At 30.3% G+C, this 18,137-nt stretch overlaps 1 protein-coding gene across 1 annotated transcript; it reads left to right on the top strand.

Moving 5' to 3' along the window:
* Positions 1–444: 444 nt before the first annotated feature.
* Positions 445–930, top strand: LOC112757428 (uncharacterized). The gene has a single exon (XM_025806019.1). The coding sequence runs from the start codon at positions 445–447 to the stop codon at positions 928–930; it is 486 nt and encodes a 161-aa protein (XP_025661804.1).
* Positions 931–18,137: the final 17,207 nt, after the last annotated feature.

Here is an 18,137-nt window from a genome sequence, read left to right on the forward strand (position 1 = left end):
TGCATACCGTGCATTCTGTATTCCACATGTAGCAGCAAATTTCGCCCTAACCTTCAAGGGCAAAGACGCAAGGAGGCTTCTTGTGAATGCAGCATATGCTAAGACCGAGGTAGAGTTCGATTACTGGTTTGATATTCTGCGGTCTGAAGACCCTGCCATGTATGAGTGGGCAAACCGGATTGAGTATTCCTTGTGGACACTGCATTGTGATGAGGGTCGGAGATTCGGGCACATGACGACAAATATCTCTGAGTGTGTTAACTCAATCCTCAAGGGGGTCAGAAACCTCCCTGTGTGCTCGCTGGTGAAGAAACATACGGAAGGTTGGCCAAACTATTTGTCTGCAAGGGGAGGGAAGCTGAGGCCCAGCTGGGTATCGGATAACAATTCAGTCAACACCTGGTGAAGTGTATCGAGGCCAACTTGAAGACGGCGAGGTGCTTCATGGTGACTTTGTACGACAGGGATAACTTGGAGTTCACCTTCGCAGAGACGACTCCCACTGATTCGTTCTCACTAGGTAGCTACAGGGTCTCACTTGGATATCAGACATGCGATTGCGGATACTTTCAGGCACTTTATTTCCCATGTCCTCACGCCCTGGCATGCTGTGCCTACTCACGGCTTACTTGGCAACCGTACGTCCACCAGGTGTATCATCTTAGTTCGGTGTTCAGTGTGTATCGGATGGGGTTCACACCTCCCATTCCAAAGGGTTTCTGGCCACCATATGATGGGCTGACGGTGATCCCAGACCCGAACAAGAGGCGTGCGAGGGAGGGTCGTCCCAGGTCCACTCGGATACGGACCAATATGGACAAGACAGATCCGAACTGGCCTAAGAGATGTGGCCTCTGTCGGCAACCCGGACACACACGTCGGAGTTGCCCACAGGTCAGAGGATCAACCCATACAGGGGGACATCAGTAGGTGTATTGTTAGCTTTGGTACTTTGTTGATTTCACTTTGGCGTTTAGATTCCATTGTTATATGTTTCCTTAGTTGTATTTGATAAGTGTTAAAATTTGTTAAACTTAATGCGATGTACTTTGCATGGGATATTAATTAATGAATATGTTCCGTTTCTGAAGTGAAGCATGAAATGTCTGATGAATATACGAGGCAATAATGCCATCTACAAATTACATGAATACATAATGGGGAAAATATCCTAATAACTTAAAGAAACAATGATAACCCATTTTCAAAGTAACGGAAACACGATGAAGCAACAAAGTACTCAAACATAAATAACCATAATACAAGTTGGATCGTACACGTACATGAAAGACATAAATAAAGGTGGCTAAGATACAACACTGATCATCAAATGAAGTCATACAACATACACCAATCATCTGAACAGATGCGAACCGGTGAAGCAACGACGGGGCACCCGTGTCCTGTGGCCTCTCCAGATAAGCGGCTCCTCGTCCTCGATCTCATCCTCCTCCTCATCCAGGGCAGGCTGTGCAGGTGGCCCAGGCTATTGCAAAAATATTTCAACATTGTCAGGCCAATTAATGCTCAAAAGTCATAAAGGTTAATTAATTAAATAAACATTGGCGGTTACTATACTCACATCCGTGGCCTGTAACATGTCTATCCTCAGTCTCCACATCTGCACTCTAGGTCCCTTCTCGCTACCGGAAGGGTTGTAACCTGACCACCTGCATCTCACATCGGTGTTTTAGCTAATTAAAAGTGTGACAGAATTGTATAACATTACAAGCATACATGGAATTAATTAATTTAACTTGAAATAGAAGAGTCCGAGAATGGTACCTCGAGGCCAACGGCCAGCTGCACGTATCATACCCAGCAGGCCTAAACCTAGGAAAGCGCCAAAAGATCCAAGACTGAAGTAACTGTAATGGGCCCGCTAACTTCACCACATGTCTGTTGGCCACTCGGCACATGCACCGGTACAGCCATGCTAGTGCTGCAGACCCCCAGCTGTATGCACCCATCTCCTCAAGCCTAGCCAAGTAGGGTAGCCATCTGATGTGAATACGGTTGCCGGACTTGTCGACAAACAGCTGAGTGCCCAACAACATCATGATATAGGCACGAGCAAAGCGGCGCACAGTCTCGTCGTCGGCTCCCGCGGGGCACTCTCCAAAAGTCTCCTGGAACCAGGTGGAGTTTACTGTGAACTTCTGAACCTGGCTCGGAGGAAGAATCACTCCAAGCAACTCCTGGAACCACACCCAAGCTGGACGGACACCCTAGATGTATATCTGGAAATCTGTAAGGCAACCACTGACATAACGCCCGTCCACTAGCAACCCCAACTGGTACGCCACGTCCTGAAGTGTGATCGTGCACTCTCCGAACGGCATGTGGAAGTTGTGCGTCTCCAGACGCCACCGCTCGACGAAGGCACGGACAAGGGGCTCATCTAACCGAAACCATCTATCGTTCAGTATCGCAAGATGGTATAATCCGGCCATCTGCAAGTACGAAACGTACCGCTCTTCGAGTCGCATGTCCTGCTACTACCGCATGCTCGAGATGCATCGCTGGGGCTGCACATCACATGGACCCCATTATTAGAACCACTTACAAAACCACCAACAAAAACAACTAACAACAGAAACCACTTATGGAAACCACTAACGGAATCTACATGCAAAACTAACATAATAAACCACTAGCAAAATCACATGCTTAAACCGCTAACATAAACCACATGCAAATCCACTTACGAAAAGAACATGCAAAACCACTAACATAAACCGCATGCAAAACCTCTAAAATAAACCACTTCCAATACCACCAACATAAACCGCTAACATAAACCATCAACAAAACCGCATACAAAACCACTAACAAAAACCACTAATAAAAACCACTAACATAAACCGCCAACATAACCGCATGCAAAACCTCTAAAATAAACCACTTGCAATACCACTAGGATAAACCACTAACATAAACCGCCACTAAAATCGCATGCAAAACCAATAACTCGGATAAACCACTAGCACAAAATTTTCTATCTACCAACCTCGTCGTTGATGACCCCGGCTATATGAGCAACTCCATCCAACCGATATAGCCTTTCCGGATCGTCCCCCATCGGCTGAGTATTCTGCTCGACTCTTTGTCAGAGCGAATTTGGGTCATTTTCTCTGGGATTTGGTGGGGTATGAGAATGGAAAAGTGATTCGAATGAGGGGGATTCGAACTCCTTATATAGCCAAATCTAGTGTAATTCGAATCAACCCCATTCGAATTACTACTAGATACAAAATGGGAGTAATTCGAATCAACTAGGTTCGAATTACTTGGAGAATCGTGCACATGTGTAATTCGAAGTTACCTAGTTCGAATTATGCTTGTTTGTAATTCGAATCATGTAGATTCGAATTAGTAAGTTATTGTCTTCGAGTATAATTCGAATTGAGTAGATTCGAATTATATACAAATGTAGTTCGAATTTAGCTCTTTCGAATTACATAAAAATGTGGTTTGGTTGATTGATGAAGCTTTTTTCAGATTGGCTGATTCATGTAAAATTTTGATTTTCTTGGCTTAATCGGGTGTTTTGCTCTTTAAATTATAGAGGTATGTTTGATTCTATTTAAAAATCCGAAAAAAGTATGGTTCTTCATTTTTGACAGCTGCACAAAAGTTTTCACTCTACATTTTTATCTGAAACCTCCACTAGTAAGGCCTATCAACTTGAAATGAATTTTTAAATGGGCTCTTCAAGCAATGATTCCTTATTGTGGCAGGTTGCTTCTTCACTTGTCGCGGGAAACTTTCTCCTCCTGTTGGTGTTTATATTGTGATAATACACTCTTATTCTCTCAGACTAAACTATCACAATCACCATCACTTCAAACGTGTCCCCTCTAAGTATGACAACGGTGCAGTAAATCGAGGCATCTTGAACTGTGCTTCTTGCAGGACGGAGGTTCCCACAAAAATGAGACTAGATTTGATTGAAATTTAACATTAGTGGAGAGAGCAACCCTCTCTCATTCTTCGATTTAAAATCTGGCTTTATGCATTCAACTGAAAAAAAAAATAGGTTAAGCACAGAGATTAATACAAAAAAATTTAATGGTAAAAACAAAAATATATAAACATAAAATTGAGGTAGAAATAAATTTACAGTTTAAAATTAAAACTATATATATATATATATATATATATATATATATATATATAAATGAGAAATATACATCAACAGATACATATATACATACGTACGTATGTAAATTAATTAGTTCGTAAAAAATATATTAATTAAACTATGATAAAAGGATAATATATAATTATTTTCTCTTTATTTTTAAGAAGACTAAATATTATTTTTACATGTATATTATTAAATAATTATTTATTATTATCTCTTACTTAATTGTCACGGTTATTTCTGATAATATTTACAGTAATATAAAATTTTTAACCAAAAAAATTACTATAGAAAATATGTTTTTAATAAAGAATATTAGTATATAAATAATATGTTCTTAGCCTTAATTGATATTTTAATTGCACTTGCTACAACTTATAAGGGTATAACTAACGTCAGAAATAAGATTTAAAATAATGAGCACAAAAAAAATTAGATATACTTTTAATTTTTATACCTTTGTAGAACAAATTTTATATAACTAGTCTTTCACCATGATTAGATATCTTTGTAATTTTTAATCTTTAGAACACTGTATAAATAAGAGTTTTAGGGTGAGAGTAAAGGGTTGGAATTCTTCTTCAAATTAACACACACTAACATCCCCAACGACTATTTTAGTTTGGCACGAGTTCTTTTTTAAAAGATTTTCTTCTTTTTAGTTATTCTAATTTCCATTCATGCAATTTATTCCTCCTAATTTTATGTTTGAAGTTTGTTCTTCATTCTCTTTTGTTTACATTGCAATAAATTTTACATTGCAGTAAATTTTAACTTTTAGGTAATTTTTTTTTTTTTGGAGTATTTTCATTTGCAAAACAATGTCATTTTAATTTCTTATTTCCTCATAAAAAAGAAAAATATATCAAACAATTTTACTTCTTTATCATCACACTAATGATCGACTTTGGTGCATAAAAAGAACTGGTACTCACAATAAATGAATATATTTCACCCTCAGATAATACATATCAAACTAACCCATATTCTTTGATGCAGCAACTAAGCATTTGTCATACACAAAACACATACATCACAGCAACCTCACTATTCAGTGTGACACATCTCTTTCAAGTTACGTGCAACTCAACAAAAAATTTGATTTTTTTTTAGGTTAAACCTATTCACAATATAACATAAGGCTATTAATTTATAACACCAAAAAAATTAGTACAGAATATAAAACAAATAATTACTAATTAAATCTCCTCTTTAAGAAAAGAGAAAGTATAGAGAGCCAATAGAATAGTTGTACAATGTGTACAATGGAGGTTTATGGATGTCCGATTCAGTATTAGAGATATAACCATTAGTGTTACCTTTTTCCATCAGCTTAAGCTTTTGGGATGAGTGGTTTCATGACATGGTATCAGAACTCTAGATTTACCCCAAAATTAGCTTAAACTTTTGGGATGAGTGGTTTCATGACATGAGATGTTTATTATCCCTAGTACCCGATGGTTATTCTGGATAGTATGGGTGATGTTTATTTTTTAACTCATATTGGGTCAAATAAATAGCCCATTGTACATATTGTACAAATATTCTATTGGCTCCCTAGCGATGATTATTCTGGATAGTATAAGTGATGTTCATTTTTTAACTCATATTGGGCCAAATAAATATCCCATTGTACACATTGTACAAATATTCCATTGGCTCCCTAGCAGGACTCGAAAATAAACATATCTCCTAGTTTTGTTATTAACAAAACTGACGTCAAAATTTTTTAAACACAGACATAAATACCTAACACTAAATATATATTCTCAGAATGAGAAATTTTTATTAATGTTCAAGACAAAATGAAAAAGCATTATAGAAGTCGAATTTTATGTGCTTTATATATATACACTTTTTCGAATACTTTCAAGTGAACTCTTTTTCAAATTTATTTACAGAGTTTAGATCAATTACATTAGCAGTTTGCCTTTAAATTAACGTTATGTGTAACTAAAATTTCAAACATAAATGTCTCTCACCTGATTTTTGGTCATCTCGACAGGGTATGGAATCAATCTTGTATCAAGATCTCAGTTCGGGAAGCACATACAACTCCTATGAAAAAGAGTTGGCTCGACACGAAAATTACTGAGCGTTTGTGTCACATTGAACTGTGTTAAAAACTCTTGCGACAAATTGGACTCTGTACGATCACATGCACTTGCACTCCACTGACTTCTGTTACATCAGTATAATTAGGAATTTCCAGAGTTTCTATGTGCTAGTAAAGTGTTTAGATTGAAATCTTTTACTTCTTCTAAACTTCTCTTATTTACATACCACAATAAGTGAAATGCTTTTCTCTTGACACGATCTACCTTCCTCATTTGTCTCAGGGTTTTTATGATGCACAACTTAGTTTTTTCCAACCGCAATTAATTACCACCATACCATTATTATAATTCACATTTTTGTTTATCACTTTTATCCATAACTATCAATTGTGTTAATTTTTTAGTTATTGAAGATTTGCTAAAAGAATCATTTTTTTACTTGATTTAGATATTTACATATATAACTATGATATAGATACTTGTTATTTTTCACACTTGCTTGTTAAGTCATATTTTATTGATTTAAAAAAAAATAATTAAGATATAAATTATTCAAATTTTTTGTTAATCAAATTATCAAAATTTGTCAATGATCATAAAAAATAATATCAAATATATTATACGTTTTTAAAAGAATAACATTATATGTCACAAAAAAAAATATTATATGAACAATATTATTTTAGCAACTTTTAACAACTACAATTGACCCATAAAAAAGTTTATATTGTTGAGTACCTCTTTTACTCTCAACACTATTTATAGTAATTCTAAACTTTTATCGATATCTCATATTTCAATTTTTATGTTCCTAGATAATAAAATGTTTAAGGTTTTTTTAAAGGTCCATTTAATTTCAAAATAGAATAGAAATTATTTGTTGTTAATTTTTTATATTTTTACGAAAGTAATTTTTATGCTCTTTTAACTTTTAAATTTGACATAAAATATAAAAAATAATAAAGAATAAATTATTATTAAATAAAAAATTAAAAATCAATATTTTATAAGTTATTTAATTTTTTTTAATGTACACAGTAAAAATTTTTTTATTATATGTAACAATTAAGATAAAAATTTATAACTACTTGTTAGTTTATTTATTTTCTCAAATGAAGCAAATATAAAAATCTAAATACAAAGAACTCTTTTTTTTACATAACTTTAATTGTTAAATTTTTTTTATGTCTTTTAATTATTATACTAAAAAATGATGAATACTACTTTACAAATAAATAAATAAAAATTGTCACCATTCTTAATTGAAATTATCTAAACTCTTATAAACGCAATAAAAAACTAAATTTAAGCTTTTTTATTATGAGTATTTTTTTATTATTTAATATGTACAAACTTTAATTTCTTTATTCGTGATAAAAGTTAAAAAATAATTTTAATATTATTTTTTTGGTTTAACCAGATTAAATTTTAGTGTTATTAGGTCAAATTTTTTTAGACAAAAAAATATATTCATCAAGTCTTTTTTTTTTAATAGAATACGGAGTGCGTCCATTACATCATAACTTTAATAAGTAATATAAATTTTAAAATATTAAATAAATTAATACTTATTTCTGCTCTAATCATATTTATTTTTAATACGGAAATTTATATGTATCACATGCGCATGTTTCTAGTTCCCATGAAAGAATTTTGTTCGTTCATTAAATTGAAATAAACTAATCCATAATACCACAAATTTCGACAATTCACTCATATTTTTTAAAAATTTATGAAATTCTCTAGCAAGCGCAAAAAAAAAAAAAATAAATAAATTCACGTCTCTTGTGACATAGTCTAAAAAATCTACAGCTAGATAAATTTATACATACATTAATACATATGTATGTATGTTTTCTTTTCAACTTCTATTTTTGTATTTTTTTTTGCAATAACCAATACATAAATGATAAAACAAATTTTTTATCATGTAGTTTCAAATCCACATTAATGTCAAATTTGTGTTTGCGCCTCCTAACTTTCTTTCACAGCCAAAAATAATTTACTATTTTTTTGTTGATAAAATTTTATTATTCCATTCACTAAGAAAAAATGTATTATTTTAACTTCTCCAATATTATTTTTTTTTAATTTAGTTATTATCAAATTTTAAATCGCAATACTATCATCCGCAATAAACTCATTACCATAAATTTTAATTTTTATCATCATTACCAGATTTTTTGGCAGTCCAAACTTCTCAAACATGCCTTGGCCAATTTATAGGACCTGGCCTGCATCACACACACTTGGTCCAAATATAATTCAGTTTGGCTAATCAACAAGATGGCTAGGCTAACAGCTAATGCCTTCACATCCTAGCCTTTAGTTGCAAGGGAACACAAGTGTGAGATTATCTGTGTCTGTGGGCTTCTCAACTGCTCCACCCGTTGCATACCCAATGAGCAATCCTATTTTTGGTGTATATTCAAAACAACTTTCCACAATCTTAACCCCTCAAATTTATTTATAATATATATGTGTGGTTTAAATTGATGGAACATCACGTTCCGCTCCCTAAACTGTCATACCTGAACATCTTCCTAATATATATATATATATATATATATATATATATATATATATATATATATTTCAAAAGTTTTCACCAATTCCATTTCACTTTATTGGAACTAAGCTATATATATAGATTTGGAAAGTTTTCACCAGTTTCATTTCACTTTGTTGGAACTAAGCTATACCAAATTTAATCATCGTCCATTTTATGAGTAAAATAAATGAAATGATTAGATTTGATGGATATAAATCTTTGTGTGCATAACACAATATGAATCAGGGTGGAATCAAACTGGTTGATCCATTTATATTCATTAATTAACCATGATAACGTCTAATTTGTCCTAATGTGAGTCGATCACTGTATTATTTGTTCAGGCTAGTGAAATTGGATGGGCCACATTCTGGGCCATTTAGAACAACATAAGTAAAAAAAAATATATTTTTTTTTAAAAAAGGAGAAACAAATTAAACCCATTTACATGTTTTGAAAATAATGATTTTAGATATTAAAAAATTATGTTATTATTGTGTTTTAATGTATTTCGAAATAATAGGGAAGTCTATTATTAGTGCTAATATATTGTTGAAGTAGACGTTGAAAACCCACATTTCATGAGAAGTGAATATTGAATAATTTATTATTTTTTTATTATAAATAATTAAAATTTGATTTGAAATTAATTGTTATATTTTGTGTCGTTTAAATTCATCTTTATTAATGTGTTTCCTTGTTTATTTTTTTTTTAAGATGGACACAGTATTATGTGGTGAAAAGCACAAGTAGGAACATGTAAGTGAGTCTCATTTTTTTTATAGGATAAATATAATTAATAAACTAAACAAATTTAAATATTATATGAAAATCCTAAATAAAAAAATATTATGTGCATTTCTCGTTTATATTTTTATGTAAATCGAATTCATGAAATTTGAATTATCTTTTTTGGTATTAAATCGAATCAATGTGATTCAAATTAGTAGGATAACTTTGTAAATCGAAGTTATTAATTTCGAGTTCTCATTTATTCTACTAATTCGAATAAGATTAATTCGATTTAACACTAGAGAAGCTAATTCGTATTTGGTGAATTCGATTTACATAGAAACTAGTGGCTCAATAAATACTATCGTGCCTATTCAACAATTTTTCTATTATTTTTATTTAAGATAATTTTATTTATTTTTTTAATTATATTATTCAGACTTCATTTTGTTAATTAAATATTTTCTATCATTTTAATATTGTCCTAACTTTATTTATATTGTAACATCTTACCACACAGAGTCTTATACTTAAGTCATAAAGATGAGGCGGTAAGGTATTACAACCTCTAAAAGTAAAATATATATAATAATAACAATGAAAAAGAGATAATATACTAGGAGTCTTGAAAGATAGGTAAAACAAAATCGCAAAATCAAAAAGCGCAACCCTCAGAAAACGTGGTTACTTGCGTGAGAAGAAAACTAAAGTTCAATAACATATATATACAGATGACACGAGTAGAGGGCCAATAGTACAAAATAACAAGCTCCTAACTCAGCCTGCGAAGCCAAGGTTGGCCGGAGAACATATACGTATATATATATATACATAATAATAACCCAAAAGAACATGTTCAGGTGCCCTAGTTCTCCATAAAACCTCTAAGAGGTACATAAACAAATTATTCTTTCATCTAAGAGGAGAAAATATACATATATATACATCAAAGTAACAAAAGGAGACTTCAAAGTAAACCACTTCGCTGCAGAAACTTCAGATGCCTACCAAGGTGCTGCTCGACCTGCATCTAAAAACAACAAGACAGTATAGGATGAGAACCAGAGATTCTCAGCATGGTAAAGGTGCCACGCGCATAATGTATGAGGTCCTGGGAATGCCAGAGGCAATCCTAGAACACCGATACTCAGATTATAAAGCTAAAAATTACTAAACAGAAATCGAAAAAAGGATAGGTGTCTAAGGAATTCTAAACTCAACTTAAACTCTATCTTAACACCCAACCTGTCCACCCTTCCTCTGTTCCTCCATCTCCAGTGAATTTACAAATACAGACAAACAGGCAATTGCAAACACAGGTAGGAGACAAATAGTGCAAGTAGCAATGATCACAATTATCAATATATATTCAGTTAGGCAATCCCAAATAAGGTATAGCAAACAAGCAAACAAAATGTATATGATGAATGTCTATCCTACTAACCGTGAGCTCACGTGTCGGTTACTTTGCCAGAACCTGACACATCTGGTGGCTAACCCAAACATTGGTCTCTAGGTTGCGCATCTCCAGGAGGATCAAAAACGAAGGAAAGTGCCTTTCCACCTTCTTCTGGAGGTTTCACGAAGGAGAGTGCCTTTCCACATCGAAGGAGTGTGCCTTTCCACCTTGCAACCAGAGAAGAATGTGGGAAAAAAATACGAAGGAGAGTGCCTTTCCACCTTCCCCACATCTACATCACGACAAGAGAGGAAACTTCCATCCTCAACTTGTCATATCGACCATTTTGGCCACATACAGTCATCCCCAAATCTCATCATTTATCATCATCATTTCCTTACATTCGTTCTTTATAGCCATAGCAACATGTATGCATTTAGCTTTCACACCATTCTCTTATAATTCATCACGTTTACCCTTTTCTTCCTTCCTAAGTTACCTCAATTCCCTAGCTTCAACTAGCTACTAGGTTTAGTATTATACTTTATGACTAAAAGGAGAAAAATAGAGGTTTAGAAGTCTAAAATCTGGTTTAAAACACAAAAATCCAGTTTTGTAGGAAACAGTAGCTCACGCATCTGTAACAGCCCAGACCACCCGCTAGCACGATATTATCAACTTTAGCACACAAGGCCTCACGGTTTTGTCTTTGATGATAAGGATGATAGCCGAAACCCCCCACACTCACTCGTCAAAATGCGTCATATTAGGAAGAGGTATCCACACCCTTATAAGGCATGCTTCGTTCCCCTCCCCAATCGATATGGGACCTTACATATATCATTTTTTTTGTTAAAATAAAGTCAATAAAAAATGAAAGACATTTAAAATACTAAATTATAAAAGTACACAATAAATATATATCTATCTTATTGAAAAATAATAATTCTAAAAAATTAATAGATAAAATTCAAAAAAATTATATATAAAATAAAATACATGTTAATTTTTAAAAAAAATAAATTTTACTTAAATGTCATAAATATTTATCTTTGTTTTCATGTTTTAAATGTGTTAGGTCAAAATATAAATTTAAAAAGACCTTCATTTTTTTACAAATAGTAAAAAAATAAAAAGATAAAATAGTTTATTTTTTTGTCTTCTTTATAATTATTCACACAGTAAATATAAATAAATAATTTTTACTGTCTTAATAATATATAATTGGATATATATTTAAATTATTTTTATATTTAAGATTCATCATTGATTAATTTTAAAAAATTATGAAATAATGTGATTTTGACTAATAAATATTTAAAAAATAAAAAGTTTTTAATTTTTTAATAAATATTTTTAAGACACTTTTAAGTTTTTAAGTAATATTTATAGAATGACATTACTAATAATTATTTTCTTTCTTAAAGTCCCAAATTGTTCTCTTATTTTTTTAAAATTTTATTCTTTTTACTATTAAATTTGAGTTGGAATTTGAAAGAAAATATATATTTTAATCTTTATTATTGATATTTTATGTTATATTTTTCTTCTTTATTTTAGTCCCAATCTAATCTGCTAAGTTAATATACTATTATACATGCAAATTTGGATAAGTATGTTATATCTGGATCAACTTTTGTCACAAAAAATTAGATGTGGTAAAACCAAGGTTTTGAAAATCGGACCGGACCGGCCGGTTCGACCGGTTTAACCGTGAACCGGTGATGTAAGCGGTCCGGTCCTCCTTTAATAACCGTTGGATAGAAAACCGCTGAAAAACCGCTGCTAGCTTTGTTTGTAATTGCTAGGTGAAGGTTTAGTGTTTTCTAATTGCTTTAGTGTTTTCTAATTGCTGGCTTTGTTTTCTAATTGCTGGCTTTAGTCGAAGAAATTGGAGGGGCTGGATGAGGAGACATTGATGCCTCAGAAGACACCACCACCATCAACATATTAATAAGATTATATGAATTTGATTGATGACATTTAATATAGTTTTTTAAATTTGAAAACTATTTTAATATTTATGTTATATTATAATTAATTAATTATATTTTAGCATGTTTATTTATAATTTATTTATTATTTTATTTTAAAACGGTTTTTTCGGTTGAACCACCGGTTAGACCGATTGAACCAATGAACCAGTGAACCAGTAGCTAGAGCGGTTTGATGACCGGTCCGGTTTTCCGAACCTTGGGTAAAACGCGTTGAACCATCAGGTCGACCCGCTAAAAAAGGCAAGTCTAATTATGATTTGGAGTCCACCGAATTTGCACCGCAAAATTAGCGGATTTTGCTGATGTAATATGAGTGTCCAATTTTATCTAGATCTCTATACTATTGTTATTTATATTCAAATATGCTATTGTCATTTACATTCAAGTAATAAAAAAAAATTATCATCTCACTACTTTAAGTACTTATACATATTTTAATAATGATATTATGATATATAAAATATGATAAATATTTTCAGTCAACTATTTTTTAATTAACTATGATGGTTTTTTTATCTGTTATTAATAAAATAATATAAAATAAACTGAAATAACTTTTTTTCAGTAATTCTTAATTTTTAAGATCATTGATTTAATTTTAAAAAAAATGGAATTGTTTGACGTAATTCTTAATTCTTGATTCTTAATTTTTATTTGTATATATTTTAAAAAAGTTTATTATTAAATTCTTTTCGTAAAAGAAAATTTTACACCCTTCTTTAATTTTGTATTAATACGATTTAATATATGTGTGAATGGTCAAATATATTAGATACACATATATATTTTTATCGTTGTCTAAATTTATTATGTATTAAATAAAATAAAACATTACTATTTATAGCATAAATTAAATAAAAAATGTCCAAAACTTTTATAATAAAAAAATTAGAATTTTAAAAATAAATAAATATTTATCTTTTTAATATATTAACATATTTTTTTTTTGAGATACAAATTATAGACTAAAAACATTACTTGATGGAGATAAAGCTTGACAAGGCACTGTTGATTATGAGAAAAATTAAAGTTGTCAATTATACTATGAAAATATTTTAATTAAACTATATTAAAAATAATTTTTGAAAATTAGAGTCTAAATTTATTAGGTATTAAATAAAATAAAAAATTACTATTTATAGCATAGATTAAATAAAAAATATAAATAAATAAATTTGCTATTTTTTTAAGAGAATCTTTACATATGTTTATTCACCGTGTAAGATATACAATGCAGAGGTACAGTCAAATTCTAATGAAACAGTGGCGCAAGAGAAAAATTTATATGTAATGCATATGATATTTTTGAGTAATTAAGTTGAAATTGTTAAGAAGAAGAGGAGAATATGACGATGGAAAAAAGATAGGAAGTGACTACCAAAAATGACTAATATTGTTCACCGAAAGAATGCTTCGAATGATCACACTATTAAAGAGAAGAGAAATTTTTTCATGGGGGTTATGGGCGTAGGATTCTTACGCAGGAAGTTGGGTTTCTATATAGGGTTATACTACCGTGCTGAAAGGAAAATTTTTCTACTGGTACTGAAAGTATGTGGCATGAAAAAAGAAAGAACGTGTGTTTAGATTGTTGCTAAAATCTCGAACAATTTCTGCATAATAGCAGAGTGTGATGTACGAGGATTAAGTACAATTAATCAGTTGATGAAGAGAAATGCGTTAATGATAGTGATTATGGTATTGGGCTTTTTTTTAGGATTTAGAAAATATTTAGGTTCACACTAAGGTTTGGTTTTTCGATTATTGAACAAAGATAAAGTGAGTAAAATATATGATAGATTGTATTGACTATGGAGTTATAAATGAGTTTTTTTATAAATATATTTTTGAAAATTTTTTTATTGAGTTGTTAATTTTTGGTCAGTTTGACATAGTATGCAGTTTATTTTTCTTTTTATTGAGGGAGATACTAATTGTTAATTTAAATATTGAAATTGTCATGACAAAAAAAAATTAAAATTGTAAAAAAAAAAATATTACAACTTAAGTGTATATTTAGATTGAAGTGTATAGATGAAAAAATTGATGTTGATTAAAAGTGAGTTAGGATTAGCATAATTTATGTTTAGCAAATTTTTATATAAAAATATATTGTAGTAAATTAAATATTGTTTGGATTATATTCTTCAAATTAATTTTAGATAAAAATTATTAAAAGACACGAATTTAAAATTAAATAATATATAAAAAATTAATTTGTAATTAAAATTAAAAAAAGACTATTTAGCAGTTATTAAAAAATTTAAAAAACATGTTTTATTATGAGACCATTTAATAGTTTAAACATTCTGGGACCATCGAATCCAGTACCGAATAACTGCATTTGTTTTAGATTATAGTGGCAACGATTAAAATGAAAAGAAAGAATGAGCACCCATTATGAAAAAAAAAAGGGCATCAAACTCATATTTTTTCTTTAATTTATTAGGTATTAAATAAAATAAAATATTATTATCAGTATAAATTAAATAAAAATATCTAAGTATGATGTTACGAAAAAATATTATTACGACAGAAATTAAAATTACCAATTAATTAAAGGGATTATGCCAATTTAATTATGGCAAAAAAAAATCAGAGTCTAAATTTATTAGATATTAAATAAAATAAAATATTATTAATTACATTATAAGTAAAATAAAAAATATTCAATACTTTTAGAATTAAAGAAATTAAAATCTTAAAAATAAATAAATAAATATTGATATACAAATTTTAGTAATTATAAAAATTGGTTAGAGAATAACCGAATATTTTTGAATTATAGTAATAGGAATAAATTGAAAAGATAGAATTGGACACTAAATTCATATATTTTAAAAGATTTAGTTTTGGAAAATTAAATTATTTAAAATATATTTAGTTAAGAAAAAATTTATTCTATTTTAAAGTTTGATTTATTAAGAAAAATATAATGTTTTAAACCCAATCTTTTAAGGAGAGATTTTGTTTTAAGTAAAGATTTGAGCTCGGTTTATTAAGAAAAGGAATCTCTACCACAGGAGAGCAGAGAACAAGGATTTAAAGAATATATTAATTAATGAAGTGTCTGCCACAGGAGAGCAGATGTGACATTGTTTGAGCCTTAGTGCCAAATGTAAAGTGGGGACGCCCACACACTGAGAACTGTTTTCCAGATGTACGCTTATTGATTTGGAAAGTCACACTGATGCGGCCTAGCCGTACGACTTAAAGTCACACTGATGCGGCCTGGCCGTACGACTTATAAGCACACTGATGCATCTGGAAAACCATATCTGAGACTTGTGCCCGGGTAATGTCGGGAGCGGGTAGGCAACCGACACATGAGCTCATGGCCTGCGTTAGGGATAGACATGCATCATATTGATTGCGCATTTGCATTTGATTGCGCTTGCCTGTTTTATTACTTTGTGATTGTATTGTTTGTCTTGTTGTGACTTGCTTGTACATTGAATTGAATCTCTTGCTTGCACTATTTGTTTGTGAGTGTATTAAAGTGATTACGAGTTGACATTTGACTAAGGATTAACTATGTGGCTGAGAGATAGAAAATGTGACTAGTTTTATATTTAAAATTTATTTTGAGTTTAGAAATTTAAAGAAAAGTAATTATTTATCTAAAGTAGAAATAAAAGTATTTTCAAAGGGTTAACAAAATAGTTTTATTGAGTAAAGTTAATTATTTGCATTAAATTCATTACTTTTACGGCATTTCCATTCCCTACTGAGAACGTGTGGTTTGTTCTCACCCCAAAATCTTCCACCCTTTTAGTGACACATGTTCGAAGATTCAGTTAGAAGATGCAGACGACTAGTAGTTTTACTTGTGATTCATGTTATTTTTATAGAGTTCCCTCGTCCTTGTTGCTTTAAGTTTTATTTTATCCAGAGGGATAGGTATTGTATTTGAGTTTTATATTAAATTTATTTGTATAGCATTTATTATTATTAATAATTGTGTGATTTTAATTACTAAAAATAATTTTCTGATATTTTCTTATAAACTGAAACGCGATATCGACCTAAAGACTCAATATTAAATAGTAAATAAGGTGAACAAGTTAGTAACTCCTTACTTTTGGTACGATCATAACGTGCTAAAAATTAGGGATAGATATACATAAAACATGTACGTAACGTTTTTTTATTTGAGACTTTCATGTAATATTCAAATCTGTTTGGTTTATTAATGTTGCTTATCTTTTTTTATAGTAGGCCTTTATACCCTGTTGAATCATGCATATGGATGTTCAAATCCTAAAAAATTTTAATAGTAGAAACAAAAAATATAAACAAAAATTAAGTCTAAATTTATTATTAAAAATGAAAGCTAGTTATATTTATCAAGAATAAATTATAATTATATAAAATCCCATATATACATACGTATAAAACTAAATTTAAATTTTTAGTAAATTAAGTAACAGATAAAAAATATCTTACTTTAAACATATTAAAGTAATAATTGATAATTATTTTCAGTTTAATTTCAACAAAATTAAATATTTTTAAGCTGTATATATTTTCAAATAAGTATTTAATTATTTATTATTTTATATTTATTTATAAAATTGTACTTGCTAAATAAATTTTTTATTTAAAATATCTAAATAATTCTTTTTTTGGAAATTTTGTAGGTGTCCGTCTAAGCATTATCTCATTTATTAAAAATAAGCATTTAATAAAATTTTTTTATATATAAAAAAATTATATTTTTATTACATTTTGAGTCGTATTTTTCACTCACATTTTTAATCTTCTCAAAATAAAAGAATTACAATGTGGCTTCCCTCCCCTCTAAATCCATAATGACATCCATAATAACCCAATGCCATTCAGCCCATCATGGGCTTAGAGCCGTTTATAGCCAAATATAACTATGCCTATCCGGCTATCCGCTTTCTCACTATCCTTTTCGTATTTTGCTTTCTTAATTCAGGGACGAATTTGAAATTACACTATTTACGACGCGACAAATAAATTACCTGCAACAATTCTATCTTTGGTATAGCTTTGTTCTACTATAATGCATTGGAACATGTGAAAACCTTCCTATAGATTTTACCTTTTTCAAATGTAACACCCTGTCTTTTCACGGATTATTTATTGAAAATTCTGTGACGAAAACTTACAAACTCCAAGAATCACCGTTTGATATAAACACAAGAAGACGGATATAGATATATGGATAACGCTAACATAAAAAAATAGATAGAAGGTGCGATAAAGGCTTGTACGAATCCGTTTTTCG

Source organism: Arachis hypogaea, chromosome 16 (genome assembly GCF_003086295.3).
Source record: "Arachis hypogaea cultivar Tifrunner chromosome 16, arahy.Tifrunner.gnm2.J5K5, whole genome shotgun sequence".
NCBI lineage: Eukaryota > Viridiplantae > Streptophyta > Magnoliopsida > Fabales > Fabaceae > Arachis > Arachis hypogaea.